General features: G+C 40.6%; 1 protein-coding gene and 1 pseudogene across 1 annotated transcript in view; one reads left to right on the top strand and one right to left on the bottom strand.

The window, feature by feature from the left end:
* Positions 1 to 2,433: 2,433 nt before the first annotated feature.
* The window catches only part of FBXW4 (F-box and WD repeat domain containing 4), a 76,273-nt gene continuing 55,334 nt past the window's right edge, over positions 2,434 to 23,372 (top strand). The window contains exons 1-4 of the mRNA XM_011378881.2: positions 2,434 to 3,289; positions 16,173 to 16,268; positions 18,614 to 18,799; positions 19,252 to 19,384. Coding sequence (XP_011377183.1) covers positions 2,598 to 3,289; positions 16,173 to 16,268; positions 18,614 to 18,799; positions 19,252 to 19,384 — 1,107 coding nt within the window. The 5' untranslated portion in view covers positions 2,434 to 2,597. The remainder of the gene's footprint in view (positions 3,290 to 16,172; positions 16,269 to 18,613; positions 18,800 to 19,251; positions 19,385 to 23,372) is intronic.
* LOC111731086 lies at positions 22,295 to 22,412 on the bottom strand (annotated as a pseudogene).

Here is a 23,372-nt window from a genome sequence, read left to right as displayed (position 1 = left end):
AATTTGAACCTCAAGAGAGTTGATGATTTTTCTTAAAGATGTTCTGAAGTCCACTCTACTCTATCTTCCTTCTATATTTATTTTGATAGTAAAATGCTATTCAGGTTCTCCATGAAGATATGCATTTTCTTTACTTACAAACCCATCTTTTCAGCTACAGTTGATTTTTAAAAATCTCTGTCCCCAAAAAGAATTTTAAAAGTGCTTTTTTTGTGACACAGTTTTTTTCACGTTTAGTTTAAACCCCAGACTGGAATTTTTTTTTTTTTTTTTTGAGGGGAATAAAGGATTGATGAAAAATTCTAGCTACTTCTTTGAGCTGAGCCTAAACTGCAGGTTTAAAAAAAAAAATGCTCAGGAATTTAGGCACACATACCACCACCAAATAATAGAATATATGCCAATTTTCCATGTTGGCTTTGCCTTTCTGCATAGTGAGTACTTTGGCCTTTTTGGGAAATCATTAAATCATAAATTTTACCTTAAACAGTTCACTTGATCTCTAGTTTGGGTGTGAAAGAGGATGATTTGATGTTTTTAAATGATGGCTTAATTTCTCCATCAATGAAGGCAACATGGGGTAAAGAGTAAGTTGCACTTGTGTGACTGTGGATTTTAATACTGATTTGATTTATATTGGGTTAATTACATTTTTTTCTGTGCCTTTAAATCCTCCACTAAAAACATGGTATAGTGTAGATTAACTACTGAGCTTTAACTCTGTTAAAAAACACATGGTTAAAAAGTCAAATGTTTAAAAAATAGTATAAGAAATTACAAATGTGTCTAACACAAATCTGAACACAAAATGTAGGAATCATATGCTGTATTCATCTCTGTCTTCCTTCTAGACTAACAGTACACAAATGTAGCAAAATCAATAAATGTTGAGTTGATGATGACATTACCTCACTTTGTAGAGTTCCTACCTCAATAGCCTTCTAATAGTATAAGTAAATTACAATGATCTCAAAGAGATGGTCTAAATTCTTTAGGTGTACTGAAATGTCGTATCAAATATTGCTTTTAACGACTAAACCACTGGCTAGAGTTTAGAAATTTTTTTCTACACAATGCTTTTTTTTTTTTGTAAGGGTATTTTTTTGTAACAGGATTTGACCTGTAACTATTATTGAGAATTTTCTTAACAGAGTTCAAAGCATTTTACAGGGATCATCTCATTTATCCCTCGAAAGTAAGGCAGGGGCATTATCTCCCCTACAGACTGAGAACACTAAAAGGCCAAGATAGGTGGGTTTTTTGTTGTTGTTTTGCTAAGATCAAAAAGTAATTCTAGGGCAAAGCCAGATTCCGGTCTGACCTTGTTACATGATGCTTCTGCAGCACCATAATGCAATGTAGTTGCGTCCCTAGGTCTCTCCTTGGCTATGCTAAGTGTTGAATAATTTCCAGAGTGATTTATTCATTCTTGCTACCTGAAAATGGTAGCAAGATGTAATCTTAAGATGTAAATACAAAATAAAACCCTCAAATCCTTCCTATCAGAATTTGGGGTAGAGTGTACAGACAGGGATAGGCATCTTCCTCAGCTCCAAATCTTACTGCCTAGCCTAGTGTTGTCCAATAGAAAAATTATGCGGGCTACAAATGCAAGTCACATGTATAACTTAAAAATTTCTTGTAGTTACATTACAATATATTTTATTTAGTCCACTGTATCAAAAATCTTATCACTTCAACATGTAATTAATATAAAATTAATGAATAGTTTACATTCTTTTTCTTGTATGTCTTCGAAATCTGGTGTATTTCACACGGCACACCTCAATTCAGACTAGCCACATTTCAAATGCCCAATAGCCACGTGTGACTAAAGGAGACTGCTGGACAGCATTTTTAGGCTTCAGTAGGTTTTTCTTAGCACTCCCTTCAGATTGGCGCCTTTGTGAAAGGTATAGGTGGTAAGGGGAAAGGCTCCTGGGTGACCTTGGTGAATTCACTTGCATTTAAGTGGTGACTAATAAGAAGCCCTAGCTTTGCCATTTACTGATACATGGCTGGGAAGTTATGGATTCAGGATGTAGAGGACTGCAAACCTCCCTAAATGTCTAAAATACCAGCTCACTGCCAGGGCCGTGGTTCACACCCTGTGTGAGAAATTAGGCTAAGGAATCTGTCAGCTTCTAGGGCTGCAGTTCTTGGGACCCTGGTATGTGGCCTGTGGAAAGGAGGCATCTCCAGAGGAAGGGGAGGGCTCCTAGGGAGGGAAGGCCACCCAAGTGGGTGCTTCTTGAGGGCAGGGGCTCCAACTAGCAGCTTCTTGAAAGCGGAAGCTCTCCTTGCGGCCTTCCGCCGGGCTCTTAGCGGGCCTCACATGCTAGACGAATGAATGCATGCGCTTGCACCAAACGTTCCGGGCGGCCCAGGGGATTGGGGAGGGAGGTCCGCTCTCCCGGCCCGCACCCCGAAGTTGCTCCGTGGCCGCGGGTGTGAGGGGCGGGCCCAGGCCTCGGCCCGCGCCGCCCCATGTGACCCGGTCCGACATGGTGTAGCCTCCTCCCGAGGCGGCTGCGGCGGCGGCGGCGGCGGCGGCATCTCGGGCTCGGCTCTGCGTCGGGCCGGCCCCGCGGCCGCTCATGGGTAGCCAGGGCCGCTTGGGGCCCCCCGGGAACGACGGACCCGGCGAGGGCGATAGCGGGGAGGCGAGGAAACTGCAGGAGGGGAGGGTCGCGAGGGGGAAGCGAAGGAAGGGGAAGGGGAAGGGAAAAGCAGGAGCGGGGCAAGGCGGAAGAGGAAGCGGGGCGGAGGGGAAGCCGGAGCCGCGAAAGGCGAAGGAGGCAGCGGGGCTGGGAGCCGAGGCGCGGGAGGAAGAAGAGGGAGGCGGAAGCGTGGAGGAAGGGGCTAGAAGGATCGTAAGGGGAGATGAAGGGGGAGCAGAGGCAGGGAAGGAGGCCAAAGGAAGAGACTATAGGAAGGAGGAATGGAGGGTCAGGACTGGGCGGCGGGAGAACGCAAGGCCAGGGAGAGCACAGGGACGAGGGCTTCAGGCTTGGGGCCGCATCGCAGCGGCAGGGGCAGCCATGGCGGCGGAAGCCGAGGAGGCGGCGGCGGCTGCGGAGCCTGCCGACCGCCGCGCTGCCGGGCCCGCGCTCTGGCGCCTGCCGGAGGAGCTGCTGCTGCTCATCTGTTCCTACCTGGACATGCGGGCCCTTGGCCGCCTGGCTCAGGTGTGCCGCTGGCTGCGGCGCTTCACCAGCTGCGACCTGCTCTGGCGCCGGATAGCCCGGGCCTCGCTCAACTCCGGCTTCACGCGGCTCGGCACCGACCTGTAAGCGCCCGCTAGCCCGCCCGCTCCCCGCCCCGGGCCTGCCCGCATCTCGGGAAAGGGCGGGGCGCCGCGGCCTGGTCAGCCTCGGGCCGTGTCGCACCCCGAATTCCGAGGCCCAAACCCGGCCTCCGCCGAGACCCCTCCCTTAGTACCCTTCTCCTCTCGGAGGCCCCCATTCCAGGAAGCCTCCCAAGAGCATCCCTCAGTCTGCACCCTCTCCGTTGGCGGCTCTTCACAATTAGCCATCCCTTAAGCACTCCCTTCAGCATTTAATTGTGTCTTTTCGCAGACCTTGTCTCCCTGAATTTTTCAGCCCCAGATGAGCCCAGCTGGGCTGTGGCTTTGAAGGCCTCCTCTGGTCTAGCTCTAGGACCCATGTCCACTGTGTGGTCTATCAGAATGTTTTGGGGACATTGACCTTTTCACCCCCTTCTAAAGGTTGTAAGGCTTCAGGCCCTTGGTCTAAGTGTCAACTATAGCTTATGACTGTATAGAGGTAGAACGACACACAAAAAAAGGTGCCTGCTTAATGGCAGGGGCCTGAATTAGGTCTAGGCTATATACAAAGGCATTGTGTATTGCAATTTGGCCAGTTATTGGTAGGATCTGAGACCTGTGCATGAAAAGCTTTACTGGACCACTTAAAACTGTTAAAAAGAAGGGGAAAAATTATGGAATCGGGGGAGTAAAATCTTTCAGATTGCACCCAACTCCATTCAGCTTGGGTTAAAAAAAAAAGGTAGTTCTAATACAGTATAACAACATTAAAGAAAGTCATTTTAGAACACAAAAAGCTATAATGTCACCACTTCTAGACAACTGTTCATTTTTAAAAATTACTTTTCAGTTGCACACTTCTTCCTCCTTAGTTGCTGTCTCACTGATCCTAACAGGAAAGGTACATAATAAATGTTTGTGGGCTGTACCATAACGAGGGTAAAAACATTCCTCTAATATTAAGCGTTTATGTTATGTCCAGCTTTTGCTATTACAGATAATAAAATGAATAATTAATGCATTTTGGTGACAGATTGAGATATAAGTCACATACCATATAATACATATGTCTTTTTGAATTAGTTAGGACGAATTCTCAAGATTGGCATTACTGGATAAAAGGTTATGGTTTATAAAGGTATTGTACCAAGTTACAGTGGCACCAGCAATGAATGACAATTTCATGTGAGAATTTTAAAAATCTGTGCTATTTTAGTGAGCATATAATGATATCTAAAAGTTTTGTTATTTGCATTTCTTTTACCATTGACCAGGATAAATATTTTCCCATGTGTTTGTTTCACCTGTGAGATTGTCTGTTCCTAGTCTTTGCCCATTTATTATTGGGGTCTTGATGTTTTTCTTAAAATTTGGAATGCTTGTGGGTCATAAATATTTGCTCTAGTTTGTCATCTTTGATGCAAGTATTTTCCTCAGTTTTTTTTACTTTTTTAGCCTCTAGAAGTTTTACACTTAGATATATCAGAATCTAAGTCTTTTGTGATTTATTCCCTTCTCAATCAGAAATTTCTAGTTTCTCCATAGACCTCCATAAATCTCCTTGAATATCTGGTGGTTTTCTTATAATTTAATTTTTAAAAATAATAATTTCATCAGTATCATTTTTGTTTGTTCATGTAAGGCGTGAATTCAACTTAACTTTTCCTAAACAGCTACCCAGTTATCACTATACCTTTTGTTAAATAGTTCTTTCCTTTTGTTTTAGAAAACTTACTTTGCCAAATATTGTTTACATATGTGTGCATATGTGCACATATATGTATATATATAGCATTTATAGCTGAACTCTCCATTTTGTTCCACTGATATATTTTTACATTTCCATACTATTTTAAATATTGTTGCTTTTTATAGTCTATATAATTGGTTAGGGTTAGATATCCTTGTGTGTGTGTGATATCTGTACTTTTGCTCAACCCTCTAAGCAAAAAAAAAGAATTCTGTGCCTTTTCAAAGATTCTGTGGTTTTCACTATAAAGTTCCCCCATATCTGTTGTTATACTTATTCTTAAGTATTCCTAAATATGTTATGCCTTATGTTTTTATTATTAATGTAATCTTTTTCAGTATTTTTTCCAGCTGAGTATTATTAACGATGTACAAGATTACAATAATTGTTTGTAAATGTTGAACCTGATCATTTTGTTTAACTTTTATTAATTTCTGGTGTGATTTTATCATCTATGATAATGATTCTTTTGGATTTTGGGGGCAGATAGTCTTGTTACCTTCACTTATTATAAGAAAAACTCTGTTTCAGAGAACAAATCAGTTGACTTATAAGAGAAAGTGGCTAAAATTACTCAAACGCAAGCCAGCTAAGGTCAAGTTTGGCTTTCTCTTCTTAAAGAAATTAAATGAACGAATGAAAGAATCAATGTTTATTTTTTTTCCTTTTCGAGTGCTCTAAAAGAGAAATAACAAGAATGAGTGTGTGTTCTATAAGCAAAAATAACAATGAAATAAAAATGAGTTTATAGTATAAAATGCTTAGAGACCCAAAGTGATATGACTTTATTTATTAGCCATGTGTGTTTTGATTTCTTGCCTGTGTTCTAGGATGAGGTATCTCCAACCTTAGCAAAGTTGTTTTACCATAGCACTTGATAAAGAGCAGAGTCACTACTCATGTTTTCTGAGTTAAGGGGAGAAGTTATGCGTGTTAGAGCAGGTGGAGAGAGTGTTTACCAGCGTGGTCTGTTTCTGGACAGCTGCAGAGACGTGATAAGCCACCAAGAGAGGTGGTTGTCATCCGTAGAGGGAGACAGCATGTACCCTAGTCCTCTTAGGGCATCAGGGCACCAGGGCCCAAAGTTCAGTGAGTATGGCAGCTTGGATAGTGGCAGGGTTGTAGTTCATGCTTTGGGTTAATTAACTGCGGACTGGACAGTGGGATAAGTTTTTGTAAGTATGACACAAAACTTCATTTTATCAAAAGCCACACAACCTCACTGCACCAGTTTTATCATCTGTAAAGAATGAGAATAACATACCTAGTAAAATGAGGCTTAAATGTGGTAACGTGTAAGTGCTAGCACAGTGTTCAACACATAGTAGGCACTCAATAAATTGTTGTAAAATGAAACTTTTTAATTGTTTGGCTTCTCCTCTAGTCAGTCTGTATATAACAATAGTGGAGATGGTTTGACTTGGATATGGTGCCTAATGACAAGAGGTAGGAGAAAACACATACACTGCTTAGTTTCTCTCACCTGTCCTGATTGTTTTTGGAAACATGACAGCAGAACCTGTAGGCTTAGGGTCTGCACTGCCTGCCTAAGAGCCTCTTGATTCTCAGAAACACAAACTGCTAAGGTTTACTGACCTTCCGGCCCAGGGCAAGTCCCATTCAGTTTGGCTGTTCCTAACTGATCATAGCTTTGTTGAGTAAGATGAACTGCTTTGGTTCCTTGTGATTTGTTAATGGTCTTATACTTTTGCTTGAAGGCATTTTGGTCACTTTAAAACCACAAACAAATAATTTGCTTCCCTTTAGGACTCTTGCCCAAACAGTGAACACTGGTAGGTATCATGAGGGTTTTTTTTTTTTTTAAAGTGGACACAAAGACAGTTTGAGTCAGTCATCTGGTTTAAAATCGGTTTTGTTTGAAAGTTTTATGAAGCCTAGTTCAGTCTTCGAGAACAAAATAGTGAAATTTAACTCTCAGTTTATAACATAGGCTAATAGTTAGACAATATGACAGATAGTTAGACAATATGACAGGTGGAAGAGCAAAGGCGCTATCTGCAAATTCTGATACTGAAAATTAACAAGTGCACAGAATGAAAAGAAAAAAGTATATTCATGTATGTAAATCTGTTTTTAAAAAATACTTCTCCCAGTCTTATGTAAAAAAAGCTTACTTAATTTTTTACCTTCCAAATTAAGTCCTACATGTTCTCAAACTTGAATTTTATTTTAAATATCCTTCGAGCAATACCTGGGTGCTCTCTTGCATTTGCCTGTGATAGATTTGCCAAAACTAACAATAGGTGTTTAGGGTGTAAGGCTCTGAGGTGTTTGCCCTGGCATGTACATTCATTCCTCAGACAGGGTCTTATAAGCTTGGAGCTCTTTGAGGCTGGGGGATTGGGGTATCTATTTCAGTGATGATTAACGTCCAGAGTGGTGAGATGGACACAGATAAGCAGAGTGTGTTTGTTTGTTTTAAAATGATCGCGCCTAAGAGCATTTTTTTGGGGGCCTAGAAAGCATAAAGTTTCCTTTCCTGACTCTGAACAGAGAAGGCATTACTAACTGGTTAAATTTAAGGCCTAATCAGTGATTTTCAGAAAACAATTAGCAACTTAAAGTAGCTTCGGCTTTCTCCTTCACCTTTCTGCCTTACCTAGGGAGGAGAGTGGCTTAGTTGTTCTCCAGTTCTCCATATATGGATGTTATCTTCAGCCATTTTGGAAAGGCTTCATTTTTAATGGTTTTGTGAGTTAATAAAAGTTGAGTACGGTTTACAGGCTTAAAATAAATGAAACAGTACACCTGTGGAAGCAAGAAATAGTCTAGGGCAGTCAGTACCTCCAAATGCAAACTGAAAAAATGGAAGAGGACTTTTTCTCCAAGACTGTGAGAATATAGAAACTACTTATGTCCTTTCTGGTCTTATAAAACTTCAATAGTAGGGGATGAATTTCCTAGCTTTCAAGGCAGAAACACAGAGAAACCCAAAGTCCTCACAATCTGCAAGATGAGCAATTCACTTTGGAATGAGATCTCTGAAAATATTTCAGAATTCCATACTTTCAATTTTTGCGTCTAACACATTTACCTGAGGTAAAAATTGTACTTGAACTGCTGAAATCAAACTGACAGGTTACTGAGGAAGCATACAGATTTTTTAAAAAACAATTTTTGAGTGTTTGACATGGTAAAGAATTACCTTTGTGTGACAACTTATCCTTAACTCTGGGTGGACTCTGGCATTGGATTAGTTTCTGGTCCTGACTCATAACCATGGAACAGGGAGAAGTTAAGTTACACTCGTCTTGAGGCTAGGCTCCAATAAATTTTGAAAATTAAAGATGAGATCAACTGTTTGAAAAAATGAGGAGAAAGTTGAGTTTTGAATTTTTAGTGAAAATTGGCATAACCCCCCACCCCAGCCATGATCTATAGAAACAGATTTTTGCTAAGCTCTAGAATTTATTTCAGGTGTGTCAGGTATCAATTGAGGTTGAGAATCTAAAGATTTGGTTTATTCTTGAGGAAAGTCCTTTTTATTCAGCAGTCTCGGTGAGGTTTGCACAAGATTCAAACGGAACTCCAGTTGTAAGAATCTGTTTATGAGTCCTGAATAAAATAAATGCTTGAACTGTATCTAAAACTGAGTATGAGACTGTCTAGGGAAAGAATTGATATATTCTTGGAGGTTTGGCTGCCTTGTCTCAACTTTGAGTCAGTCAGTTCTTCATTATATCCAAACTGTCCACATTGCCCTCCCTGGAAGTCTGGGCCACCCAATGGGCCCCCGTGCCTGCCCCTCTTTAGCCCACAATTAATTGCCAGTACATTCTTTCTTTTTCTCCTTCTTTTTGGTATTTGACATGAGCTCAAATTGCTGAGAAAGGTGACAACTGTGAAATGAAGACAGGGCTTGGAGACACCTTAAAAAATACATGCAAAGGCCACTAAATGACAAGAGCAGACTGCCAGGCTCTTTCAAAACATCACCACGTCTGTTGACTTTCCATTCCTTGTCCGTAGCACAAAATTGGAGGTCAAGGAATCATAGGAGTTAGAGATGGAAAAGACATTTGGGGTCAGCCAGTTCATCCCTCCGCCTTCTCCTGCCCCTGATTCCAAATCATTCTGTACATTATGTTTTCTCCCCCAGCTCCTGTACAGTTTTCACGGTCTTCACTCAACCCTGGCTGTCACCTTTGGGGAATGATGCTGGAGGCTCTGTCCAGTTTCTCCTCGGCAGAGAGAGATATTGCCTCTGCTCCCAGTTGACATTCGTGAACTTTGTTGGTGGTCTCAGCTGAGAGGCTTGAAGGCTAACTGAAAGTCTCTCTCCTGCCTGGTGATGGGGCTTTTCTAGACAGAACTGATGTGCATTTAGAGTTTGATGATTTAGGGGGAAGGGGAAAGGTAGGGTAGTGTATCCATTGCTGAATTTGTTCCTAGACTTGTTTTTCAAGACTTGATGTGAAAGGAGATTTGTGAGTTGGGGAGGTGGACAGCGATAAGAAAATTACACTGAATAAAAGTTTGATTAAGAATCTACCTTGCAAATTGGTGGATTAAACAAAGTATACTAGTCCTGTGAAGTAGTAGAGGATTGTTTTAAAAAATACGTGTTAGGGAAGAAATAGAGTGGTGACTTACTGTACAGAAGTTTCAGTTTAGAGTCAGGTTGAGAACAGATGGATTGGAGGCAAGTATTTTGGACTAGGAGACACTGTTGCCTTTGGAGTTTCCCCTTGTTTTAAGTCATGAAAGAGAAGTCCTACGTTCATTCTCAGGCTGCATGATTTGGCGGGGGAATGGTCATTTTTAGAGACAGTTTTGGAAGGTTACCTCCAGCCCTCTCTTGTTCTAGCAGCTGTTGGGAGCAGTCCGAAGAGGGTATTATATTTCTTCTGGTAACTCTGCCAAGAATGAGAGGAAATCCACAATCTGTGGGCTTTTAGGGGGGATGGGGATGGAGTGGCAGATGATAGGACAGGGAAATTAAATTGCTTTATAGTAAATATGTTGAGATACTTTTCCTGGAAAGCTGTTTTACTGAAAGGAACGACATTTCCCCTGCTGAAGCTCTGTGATGGGTTCTTTCTTTGTAGAGAAAGGGAAATAGTCTTCTTCTAGTACTTTTTTTTTTCTTCCCTGTAGCTCCAGCTGTGACCTCCTATGTTTCTTTGGATTCTCCTTTAGAAAGTCCATATCAAAAAATTGAGTCAAAATTCAGATACGGGTGGTGTGTGTGCTTAAGAGAGGCCTTCCTGTGGGAGCGAGTCACTAAAGGAGAACTTCTCATTCATCGCTTATCGTGGCTGCAGTTTGACTTTATCATAATGGCCTAGGAACTGGTGATGTGAAAACTTTCTGGGTGGCATCTGGTTCATGTTCTCTCCATCCCTTCATCCAGGCTGGAAGAGTACCAGGGATTTTGAAGCATGGTCACTTGGACTGAGAACCTGTTTTGGTGATTAATATGGAACACAGTTGCAAGATTAAAAACAGTAAGAAACAACCCTGAGAAGCAGAGTAGTGAAATTATTCCTCACATTTCAGATGGAAAGCCCAGGAAGAGTCATTTTGAAGGTGTAAGAACAAAGTCCACTTCTGAGTCTGCTATTGCCCAATTCATGACTCACTTAGAGGATGGCCTATTCACTAAAAATATTAGCATCTTTCTTTCTGTTGGTTATTCTCAGAAAGTGCTAGATCAGCCTTTCTGAAGTTGTATTGTGGGATTCTTAAAAAACTGATTTTGTGATCAGATAAGTGTGGGAAATGCTATGTTCCACATCCCTTCTCTTGGGGATTCACAATGCCCATTGATAAATTAAAGGCACTGAGATGTCCTGTGATAGAGAGAACTGTTTAATTTTGTTTCATCCAGCAATGTCCAAAAAATGTTTTGGTCATAAAATCCTTTTTTTCACTGCTTAATTTCTTAACATCTTGCAGAACATGCACACTGGTCAAGGGCCCTGCAAATACAGAATTTGACCATAGCAGGAGGAAATGAACGTGAATATAAACATGACCATAAATCCTAAGCTCACATAAAGAATCAGAGTTATGCCCAGTGCTTCTGAAACTGCTTTGGACAGCTTTGACATGTGGGTGCCACACTAAGATACTTTATCTGCTCGGATTCCTTCCTGGAGCCTCTCTAACATAGGAATTTGGAGGCCTTGGTTGAATTCCTGAAGATGTGGTGTATTATACATTTTTAGGAAGGGCTTTTGGAGCTTAGAGGTAGTGTGTCCAGGCTCCTGAAAATCTATATATACTGTTGAAAGTGTGACTTGCCAAAGGAAGAACTATACTTTTGAGAACTTGTTTGATCGGTAGTTATCAAAATACCTATTATGCCAGGACCATGGTTCTCAGTTTTTGCATCTAAGATATACTTTGTGTGATGTTAGAAATTTTTGATAGTACATCAAAGATTAAAAGGTGAATGCCTTTTTTTTTTTTTTAAAGCAGGTTTCAGAAAGTTGAAAAACCTGTATATTTACTTGTTCACTACCTGGCATATTACTGTTGGAGTAGAACTATTACTACCCTGACCTTGTTCTCTTATATGCTTTGAGGTGTAAGGTCCATGTCTATTTCTCTGAACATGCAATCTTCCTCTTAATTACAGCAATTTGTGTCATGAGCCACATTGTGTTTCAGTGGTGTGTCTAGCATAGAGCTTCACAAAAGTGTGAATCTTCAGTTGAATAAAAATAAATTCCATAAATTGTTTAAAATTTGATGGCACACTTATTCAGAGTTCCTGGTATACCACTATTCATAGCATGCTGGTTGAGATCTACTTTTAGAAGTACTAAGAGGTTTAAGACTTGATCCTGTGGAATTTATGACTGTCAGACTAACGAGACATATAGTCTGTGAAAAGCTAACAAGCTTAGGTTTATGATAGGTTCAGTCTAAGGGTTCACATGAGAAGTAGAGGAATGTTAGGAGGATTCAGGGAAATAGAGGCTTAACCTGGATCTTGAAGAATGAGTGAATTTGACTAGTGCCAGAAGAGAGAAAGAAGCATTTGTCAAGGACGGAGGTAAGCTGGTGCTGGCAATATAGGAGAGGGTATAGGTATAAGAATGAATGTAGAAGAGATGGACTTGGCTGGAGTTTAGCTGCATAGTGTGGAGCCATGGAGGTGAGACTGAATGAGTAGGGTGAATTGACATTTGGAGGCCTTTCAAGGGAGATCTGGGTCTGTTCCATGCTCTCCCTGTGCATGGTCTTGTTCTCGTGCTGCCATGTTCCCTGCAGTCTTACTTTACCCTTCATGTTGGGGCTAGTCCTTGTTCCCTGGCCAGAAGGGTAAGCAATTTAACACCATATAATGATTTTTCATTGATTTTTTTTTTAACCTTAATTGTAGACCATTGCTGCTGAGGCCATTGGAGGATTTAGTCTTATCACGTAGTATAAATAATTAGAAGTTTCTTGTCTTGGGCTGTTTAAATACTTGTACATTAAAGCCAAATTCTTAATTTTTGTAGAAAGGATGATAGTTATAGACAGTATGGAGGAAAATCTGCTTTCTGGAGAGCAAGAAGTTCAAAGAAATCGAGAGACAGTGTTAAGTTAAAATTCCAAGCCTCCAAGCATCATTTTGCATATCCTGTTCCCTCTCCCTAGCCTAGTTCCCCTTGAGATGGCCTTGTTCTATACTTGTGGATAGATACCCTCTTTTTCTTAATTTCCAAGTCAGCAGAAAGTTATGCTTATGGTAATCATGCCAGTCATGCAAGTAGGCAGCATTGGTGGCATAGAGGGGAATCAAACTTCAAGATGGGGCAGAGAGGGAAATTGATTTGTGATCCAGGAGTTTTCTGATCTTAGAGACCCATACAGGTTTAAACCTCTCTGATACATTCACACATTGCATTTCTTTATCTCCTAGCCATTTTTCTTCAGACTAGGTTTATTTATTTGCTTTTGGTGTGAGGAGAGGTGAAATGAAAGAGGACTATAGATAACTGCCTAGATTAATTTCTGTTCCCCTGGTCTCACTTTATTGCCAAGATTTTAAGGGGCTGTTAGCGTACTGTGGGTGCATGTTGTATTGTTTTTGTTTAAAATAGGTCATGTGCCCAGGAATGCAGTCAAACTATAATGGTGACTAAGTGCCGGAAAGCTGAGAGGGAGGGGGCCCAAGTGGAAAAATGAGCCTGAGGCAAAAGAAGGAGGGCTGGGAAAATGGAAGTTCCACCAGGCCCACAGGCCGAGTTAGAGATTCCTCTATGCATTAACAGTCATGTAAAAGGTTTATTTACAGGGCACCAGTCATTTTTGGAGGGAACACCCTCACTTTATACCAGTAACTGTTGGAGAAACAACCAACCAGAGAGCATTTTAAGGATGGGAACAAGCATCCTTATTGAATTCCCAGGGGCACTTGCTCCTGTCTTCTCTGGCACTTCTGCTGCCTTGATCTAGTGACCCCTTTTGACTGGACTGTGACAGGTCCCCACAGGGAAGGAGGGATACCTGTTTTCAGAGAAAGGGGATTATTTTATTCCTTTTGATTATTTGGTTACTGGAGCCAATAAGGATATAGATATGATTTAGCCACCAGCTAGGAAACCATCAGAGATAATTGAACAAACGAAAGGGATGAAAAAACTGAGTTTTTAAGTTGCTTTTAATGAAGTGGTACTATTTCTCAAGTGAAAGCCAATTGGAATGGTTTTAAAAAGTTGAAATTTGATTTGAAGGCTAGGGCCAGTATTTTGATTATGGTGTTCATTGTGGGAGAAGACGCCTGCACCTGCTGTTTGGTAGCGGCTTCTAAAGTTCAACTTTGAAAATTTCTTGCTGCTGTGATCAGACCCTCAGGGCAGTGCTTTGACCCTTAATAAAGTGTCACCAAATGGCAGTTAAGTGACCAGGAATATGAGAGAAGTATTGTCCTTATCCCAATTCAGGAAACATGTTGATTCTTTCCCCCTTGTTTCCTTCCTGTTATGATCCAGAATATTCAATTTTTTGTTTCACTTCTACCTGTGAACTTAGACCTAACTCAAGAGGAGCTGTTAACTACAATCTCTTCTTTTATATCTGAATGAGATTTGCAGATAAGATTTGACAGAGTCTAATCCTTTTCATTAAGAGTTCAGTTTTTTTGGCCCATCCTGTTGACTATCTTTTACTGTCCTCAGTTCTCTATCTAGCTAGTATAGGTTGCTCGCTAACAATGTGAAACCAAAGACCATATTCATCCAATGGACAAATTCAGTAATATATTTTATCTTTAACAAATATACACTCAAATCCTAATTATTCAGCTTCAAAGAGTGCTGTTTGACATTAGAAAAACAATTTCTAATAGTTAAATTAGTTAGAAGAAAAACATGATTTTTAGATTAGCTTTAGAGATGACACCAATAATGAATATTACATTACATATCTTTATATTTATGTGAAAATAGCCTTTTTGTAGTGATTTGTAACTTATGCTGTACTTTGTTTTAGTTGCCATCTTTAAAAGTGTGTGAAATACTATCCTCATTTTATAGATGAAGAAACTGACAATTAGAGAAGTTAGGTAACTGGATTTGGATCCCAGTTTCCTAAGTCTACATTCTGTACTTTTTCTATAGCTTCATTTAATCTACTCTTTAGTTAAAGGTATATCGAAAGACCTCTCAATGATTATGTGATATAATAAGAAACATTGCTCACTTCCTAAAGTACCAGTTCTATTTACCTTTTCTGACCTGTTATTTATGGGGACAAAATTTTATGTAATGTCTCCTCACCTTTACCTTTATGAATTTGACTTTTAAAATTACCATTCCTTGCTATAGTCATTTCCAAAATAACTATTTTGCATTCCTCACATTTGTCATTTCTAGTAGCAATATATTACATGGCATTATACCATTCTCCCCCACGGACAGATATTTGGGCTATTTCCAGATTTTAGCTCTGATATATAGCGGCAACTATATTTTTTTAAAAATACATTTTCCTTTTGAATTATTTCTTTGTGATACAGTGCCCAAAGTGGGAATGCTGGGTCAGAAACTATCATTTAACAATTTTTCTCAACAGAAGTCCTTTCTGAAAGGTTGTACCAGTGCGCTACTAGCAATATATAACCAAACCCAAACCTTTCTATCAAACCAAAGGTAGTGTCTGGTTTTTCACCTTAATAAATGTGAGGTGGTACTTTAATAATTGTTTCAATGTGCATGTCTATAAACTGTTATTGTTGGGGTATGTTTCTCCAGTGTTTTATCATGTGAACATTGTGTGATTGTTCTTATCTGCTGTTGGATATGGATGACAGGGTATTGGAGACAGGATAGTAATCCTGATAAATTTTTAGCAGTACCCTAAAACTTTTAAGTGTTAAAACTTGTACCTATGGTATTAATTGTTAATTTTCTCCACTCTGTTGCTTTCATTTAAATCTTTTTTCTTCTATGCAGTATTTAAAATTTAAATACTTTAAAATCATCTGGTTAAACAACTTTTAAGTTCACTCTTTCATTTTTGGGGAATTATACTGTGATATGAGATAGTAATCTAAATCATTTCTTGTTTTGTTCTGTTGATTCCAGTTTTATCAACAGACTTTATGTTTAGGTTTGCAATCTATTTCAACTTAATTTTTTGTATGGTGTGAGGTAGGGGTCAGGGTTCATTTTTTTCCCTGTGGTTCCAGCACTCTTTGTCATCCTTTCTCCATTAGATCGCTTTGGCGTTACTATAGACACTTTAAAGCAGCAGTTCCCAACCTTTTTGTCACCAGGGATCAGTGCTCCTATGAGAATCTAAAGCCTGATGATCTGAGGTGGAGCTTAGGCAGTCATGCTAGCCCTGGGAAGTGGCCGCAAATACAGACGAAGCTTCCCTGACTCGCCCGCAGCTTACCTCCTGCTGTGCGGCCCGGTTCCTAACAGGCCACAGATGGGCACTGGTCCATGGCTCTGGGGATTGGGGACCCCTGCTTTAAAGAACAGGCAGTTCTTGGATTTCTTGGTTATCCTAGTAAGGAGAGAGCAGTGTTATTTCTTTCTTGTCTCCTAATCCCTTCACTTAATATTCAGATATATTCTGGATGTTCCTGAGCCCAGACTTGTAAACCCATGGAGTTTTCTCTGGTTGGCAGTGAGTTGAAGTGACTGGATTGTCTGTTCTGTCTGGACACAGGATGGCCAATGTATCAGTGAAAGAACGAGTGAAGGTGTCTCAGAACTGGAGATTGGGGCGCTGCCGAGAAGGGATTCTGCTAAAGTGGAGATGCAGGTAAGTAGCCACTTGACTTTTTAGGGGCCCAGGTGCTGTAGGCGTAAAAAATAAAAAATAAGGGATTATAAGATGACAGGGTCCTTGCAATCTGTGAGGTCAACCAAGGGTTACCTCGCCTCAAAAATAAAAATAAAATAAAAAAGGATTACAAAATATATATTATGATGAATTTGTATTTTCGAGATTATAAAAATAAATATTTATTGTAGAAATTCAAAAAATATAGAAAACTTTAAAGAAGAAAATAAAACTCAACCTGTAATCCTACCACCGAGAGATACCTTCATTAATGTGCCTCATCAAAGAAATAAGTTAAGCCAATATTTTAACTTATCTTGTTTTACAATGATTTTTCTGTAAATCCTCTACTTTAGGGAGTTACACCTTTACTCATGGCTTCCTGTATCCCTTTCCTCTACTTTATTAAAAGGCAAAATAGAATCTAAAAGTTTAGGTATATCTGTTACAGGAGGCAGAGCTTAGAAAAAGTGCTAGGTAATTTAGATAATGGGTTCAGCATTGCTAATGCCATTAATTTTATGCTTCATTGGTGCTAAATTATTTCATAGGTATTATTTGTTTCCCAACCTAAAAAGTACTCTTTGTTGATTGGTTGGAATAGATAGGGAATACCATGATTCCTCATTCCAGGTTGACCTGTACCTATGCTGGTAGATATAGGCAGCCTTCTTCATCTGTTGACACTTTCTCTCTTTCTGTAAAACCAGTTTCTGCTGGTTTTACTGACATTGGTTGCTATGTATTATGTAGTAGCGATGATGGTAAAGAAACTACAGTAGAGAAACATGGATCTTTATGGCAAAGGGCTTTTTCCTCTGCTTCTCACTTTTGCCTTTTAATACCGGAAAGTAAAGTTTATTTCTCTATCAAGGTTTTGTCCTTGGTGTCATTTTCAGCTGGTTTCAAGCAGTTTGGCAAATAAATATACAAAACGGTTACTAGGCTGCCCCAGGATTCTCCACTGTTCACCTGGCATGAACCTGGTTTCTTGTCTTAGGCAATGGCGGTTTACCAGATGACTCTAAACACATGCATTCCAAACCCCTCTGCTTGCTGTCCACTTGAGAGTGCCGCAAACTCATGCAAGGGGATGTTGAAGGGGTATGAGTGTAATGAGTAAGAATGCAAGCTTCTATACACATGCTACACATGTTCCATATAATATATGCACACACTTGTAAAAACCTCATGAGCAGAAACTCAGTTACTACAAAGTCCAAGCTGCATTTAATGGCCCGTCAAGTCAATTTGCAGAACTTTTCCACATTCCCATGACGCTTGTATTAAGGAGTCTGGGGAAGAAACACAGCCCAGTTTGCTCAGACAGGCTTGGCAGTGAGAGATGGTGTCTCTGTAAATGGGGATGAATCAGCTGTCCCTATGCTTTGCTTGGGACCTGGTAGCTCCAGGACTCCTATGTAGAGTCGGACAGGCTGCTGGGATGTCTACTTTGGGAAACAGGCTCACTCTCCACAGAGAACCTGGTGTCTGGCAGTCTTCTTTTTTCTTAAGGCTCACTCCGTGCCATAAGACTGGTCTGTGGCTTCTAACCTTTCTTCCTCCTGCTAGATTGTAGAAGGAATCTTTAACTATTTATGGATTTTTTAAAATCAGTTGCCTATGGAGCTGACTATTTCTCTGTGGCCCCTGAACAGTAGTAGACTGCCCTGGGGCTGTTTTTCCATTGCCATGCTTACCCTCTAATACAGAAATGTAGAAATTCCCAGTGAGGATCTTGGTATTTAATCAGTACATTAGCATCCTTTACTAAATGGCTTTATTCCTTTCACTTGTAAATGGCCCCTTTGCTCTAGTAGGAAAAGAGGATGGGGCTTCTCTTTTTTCTCTCATACTCTAAATAATCTGTTGGGAAAGAGGCATATATGGGAGCCTTGGAACCTTGAAACTTAGTGCTTATACTTCAAATCAGTAAGGAAACAGAATGAAAGAAAATGACTACTAGGATGGAAGATTTCTTTTTGCCTCTCCCCATCTCTCAATCATTGCATTTTCTAAGTTCTGCCTAACCAGGAACTCAAGTCTTAAACATTCTCCAATTTAAAGTGATATTCAATTGGTATTTTAATTACGACTCTCTTTTATATAGTCCACAGAAGATTAGGTCACCACTAAGCTCAATCACTCTAGTTTTCGGAGAGAAGCCTAAGGGTAGGTAATTTTGAAGGAGGGGAGTGAGGTATAGACTTAGCTTTGCTGATTATCCTTGCTAAGTTGGGGATTGGTCAGCCTCTCCAAAGATTGGAGTTGAGTTTTAATGCTGTATCTTGATGATCTTTAAATTTTGTTTTCCATCTCTGCAGTCAGATGCCCTGGATGCAGCTAGAGGGTGATTCTCTGTACATATCCCAGGCTAATTTCATCCTGGCCTATCAGTTCCGCCCAGATGGTGCCAGCTTGAACCGTCGACCCCTGGGAGTCTTTGCTGGGCATGATGAAGACGTTTGCCACTTTGTGCTGGCCAACTCGCATATTGTCAGTGCAGGAGGGTAAGTGCTGCAGGTTTCTCCATCTACTCTCTTCCTTAGGATTCTTCAGGGACCTTCTGCCTGCCTCTGACTTTTCTGTCTCAACTCTAAAGAGATGAGGAGGGAGACTAGAAGAAGGAGTAGTGGTTTTTTTCCATTTAAAGCAGAGAGATTTACCAAAGGTACTTAATAAAGTTAGCTGGAGAAGGAAAACAGGAAGAGCCTTTAATGAAAAGTGAAGCAGGTCTTGATACTCTCAAGGGGGAAATTTGTTTTGTCTGCCAGCTCTGTTCAGCCCCAAGTGTACTGAAGAAGTGGAGGTATCTAGAAGCTCAGAACCTTATTGGATTGAATTGCCCAAAGCTTAGCAATTTTGAATGTCATTGGAGACTTGGGCTGTTTCTGTAGACTTATTCTCTTCCTACAGAGAGAATATTTGGCTATTGGGGGTGGGCTTCTTGTTTCTCTCCTAGGGATGGGAAGATTGGTGTTCATAAGATTCATAGCACCTTCACTGTCAAGTACTCGGCTCATGAACAGGAGGTGAACTGTGTGGACTGCAAAGGGGGCATCATTGTGAGTGGCTCCAGGGACAGGACGGCCAAGGTGAGGTGGTCACCCCCTTACATACTGTTATTCCCCTCTGTCTATAGGGAGTGAGGTGGGAGAGGGTGGATAGGGCCTTGAGTTTCTGGATTGGCTGAGAACATTGGGTGGGGGCAGGGGGGAAACGATATAATAAAGGACTCACTTATGTGCCTCTGGCATGCAGCTTGCCATGCCAGGTTGTGTCCCTGCCAGCTGGCCTGGGAAAGGAGTGGACAGTGGCTGGGAAGCTTGCCACTCACTTGAAATGTGGCATGAACTCAAAAACAGAGGGCCTGGCCAGCTTTTCCTCCCTGAGCTGAGTTTCCTCAAGTTTGTGGGTTGAGTTCTAACCCCACTATTTTATTTTAAAATCTCCTTCATTTTGCTTGATCTCTGTTTAGGGAGGTTAATTTTTCACTACCTTGTTTATAAGCAATCAGGCTGATAATTAAAATGTGTTTTTATTGCTGCTCTGGAGAGTGATGTGGTCAATAAACAGTAGAAAGATGACAAGAGAAGGGTGTTATTTGTTGCGTCATTGCCAAATTGCCTGGTCTATAGTCAGACATCTGCCAAGACCTAACAGAATGAGGCTGATAAGTGGTGTGACCCCTGCTTTATGGACTCAGCTTATCCATGTCTGTGTCAAATAGGCTCTCACCTATGAGAGAAAAGAACTTTCTTCATCCCTATGTCCAGCAGCCCTAGGCAGGGTCCACACATGCCTGGTACTTTGGGGCTGCTGTGGGAAATTTGCCGACAATTCAGTTGATGGTGCAGGAGGCCCAATAGTATCTTGCTTGTCTGTTTCCCAGCATCTGGTGACTTTGTGGTGCTAACAGGAGCAAAATGCTTCTATCAGCAAACAAGTCTCTAAGACACTATAGGAGAGGACTCAGGAGAGGGAAGTTGCAGTCTTCACTCACTAAGTTTTCTGACTCCGTGTACTCTCTGATGACTACTCCTTCATGGAAAGTGTTGCTAATTTTATATAAAAAGAAGAGATAAATATTTTCCTTTTTACTTATGGAAGTTTCTCCTCCTTTTGCTGTTTTCTTCCTTACTCTTTGTATTCTGTCAGAGATGTACGTGCCAGCACAGGGAGCCTGAGAAATCTAGAAAATCTTTTGAACCAACATAGAAACTGAATTTCCTGTCTCCAGCTTCCCATTCCCCATACTTACTTCATATTTCTGATTGGTCATTGTCTTTGTGCCATTCCTTGCAAAGAGACTGGCTGTTATTGCTCAAGGGTCGATTTGCGTAGAAACCTTTTGGTATTTGTGACCTAGATAGTCCCATGTCATTATGGCATCTTGTCGTGGCTTCAAGCTTCCCCTGGCACTTCTTTTTTAGTGATATCTCTTTCTTCTATCCTATTCTCTGTGCTCTGATACCTTGAACAGTATGACCATAGGTAACAATTCAGGGGTATGGACTGCATACAGTTGAAGAATGATAGCAATTTTATCTGGAATATTGGATTATTTTCATGTTTTTAGTACTGACTCAGCCCTATTTAGTGACTTAGTTCTTTAAAAAAGCATTGAAATAGGTACTATTTAATTCTAAAATTGTCACTGCAGTATATTCTATTCCTTTTGAGGGTTTTTTAGGTCAGTGACAGAATTCTCCCTACTGTGTTCTGGAAAGATATTTGTTTTATTGGGGTGAAGGGAACTAAAACATTTTCTTTGTAAGACTTCTGGGTAAGGGATTGTTTAGAAAGCCCTCTTCCTTCCCTTCCCCCAACCCTAGTTTCAAACTTACTGTGGTTTAGTTTGGGTCGTCTCTCTGGGTTTTACCATCCTGAGGTGTGATAGGATGGTAGCTCATGTTCTTGGTGGGCCTGGGCTGCTACTGATTATCCCTTCATTTCATTCTTTTTCTCTATTCTTTCATTCATTCTGATGCATCTATACAAGGCACCAGTACTCTTCAAAGAGGAGGCACATATAGTCTCTCTCCTTAAGGGGAGCTAAGACATGTGTGCACTGGCTATCAAGGTGATCGGAAGTGGGCAAAGACTAAAGTGTAAAGGGAAAGGGCCAGAAAGTTCGGCGGGTGGAGGGATCACATCTGGCTTGGATCGGGAGACTTTATAAAGAGGGAACATGTGAACTTGGTTTTTTTCCTCCTTCTTTTAGTTATTTTTCAATGCATAGATTTTGTTTGTTTTGTAATGATTTAGAATGAAATTAAGCACTGTGCTAAGCCCTTCACATTTATTCATTTTCTCATTTTATCCTTTAGGGTGATTTTTTCTCACATAATTATGCTCATAACATATTTTAGATACCCAGTATACCCAACTCTATCTACTTTATTTTACAAGAGTTTCCATTATTCTTACATATTATTTGTGAGTGTCATTTTTAAGGGCTTCGCAATGGACTTACCATAATTTGGTGGGTGTTTGTTCCTAGCTTTTTTCCTATATACTTAAGAACCACCATTATTGATGCCTAATACCTACCAAGTTCTATGCTACTATGCAGAGTACTTTATACATATCTTCACTTTTCCATACTGCTCAAAACTCCCCAAAATAGATATTATTTCCCATTTTACGCATGAGGAAACCGAGGCTAAGAAGTTTTGAAACATCTGTAAGATCAGAGATAATAAGTAACAACTAGGGTTCAACCCAGATTTGTCAGATTCCAAAGCCCACGTGTGCTCTTACTGCTACTGCAGGCTGCTGGGAATATTTTTATCATTTAGGTTTTTCTTCATTCTAGGATAATTTTCTTAGGATAGAGCCTCAGCAATAGAATTACCAAGTCAAAGGCTTTGGTTATTTTAATGTGGTTTTTTTTTTTTTCCTTTTTTCTTTTTTTTTTTTGCGAGGCAACCCTTGGTTAACCTCACAGATTGCAAGGACCTTGTCAGTTTACAATCTCTTATTTTTTCTTTTTTTATTTTTTACACCTACAGCACCTGATCTTCCTAGGTGGTCTCCCATCCAAGTACTAACCAGGTCCGACCCTGCTTAGCTTCCGAGATCAGGCGGGATCAGGCTTGTTCAGGGTGGCATGGCCTTGATATATATCACAAACTGTATTTTTTTAAAAAATTATTTTATTAGTTTCAAGTATATAGTACATTGGTTAGACATTTATATAGTTTATAAAACGATCACCCTAATTGCTCTTTCTCTTCTCTGCTCTCTACCTAGCCAACACATTAATGCTAATTGCATTCTCTATGCTATGCTCCTTATCCTCATCACCAACTGTTTTTTAAAAGACCATGTAAATGTCCACTCCCACTGAGTTGTGTCTTCTCCAGGGATGGTTTTTTTTTTTGATACTCATGTTTCTGGTGGTTGGTGTCCTGCTGGGACAGGTCAGGAGGGCTACTTTCCCAAGATGATACTCAGAATTGGCAGCATGCTTCCCAAGCCACTCCCGGGTACCAGAAGAGCCACGCACCATCTACTCACTCTTCTCAATCAAGTCTCAGTCGTGTTCTCTGGTTTGCACAATCTAGGAATCCACCAGCCCGTTTCCTGGGCACTAGTGAATTTAGGCCTACGGCTGTCCCCATGGATTTTATAATCAGAGTCTTTGGTCTTCCCACCACCCGTGTAAGAGCCTGCATCCTAGAGAGTTTGCATAGGGGAAAAGGTAGACCTCTCTCCCCATCTGGGGACATCTGAAAGAGGACATTAGAAGTACATGTAGTTACTACCAAAGGGTCCCGACTACAGATCCAGAAGAGTAAGCTGGAATCACGGCATTCCAGGGGAGTCGTGATATTTACCTTTGTTTTCTGCCCCTCTTTATTCAGGATCTTTTTGTAAAATTTATTTTCTGGTCTCTGCTGAGAAAAGTAACTCACACCCTCCTCCCCCCATCATGCATGCAAAATCTATAACACTTTCTCCTTTTATAGGGAAGAGATATCATGTGACCCTAGAAGGCAGGACCACCCCCACTCCATTACCTACCCCTTAAACTCAAGGAATGTTTCCTGCAAGTTCTTCCATCTAAGGTCCTGATTG

Source organism: Pteropus vampyrus, unplaced genomic scaffold (assembly GCF_000151845.1).
Source record: "Pteropus vampyrus isolate Shadow unplaced genomic scaffold, Pvam_2.0 Scaffold348, whole genome shotgun sequence".
Taxonomy (NCBI): Eukaryota; Metazoa; Chordata; class Mammalia; order Chiroptera; family Pteropodidae; genus Pteropus; species Pteropus vampyrus.
This window is presented reverse-complemented; position numbering and strand designations above follow the sequence as displayed.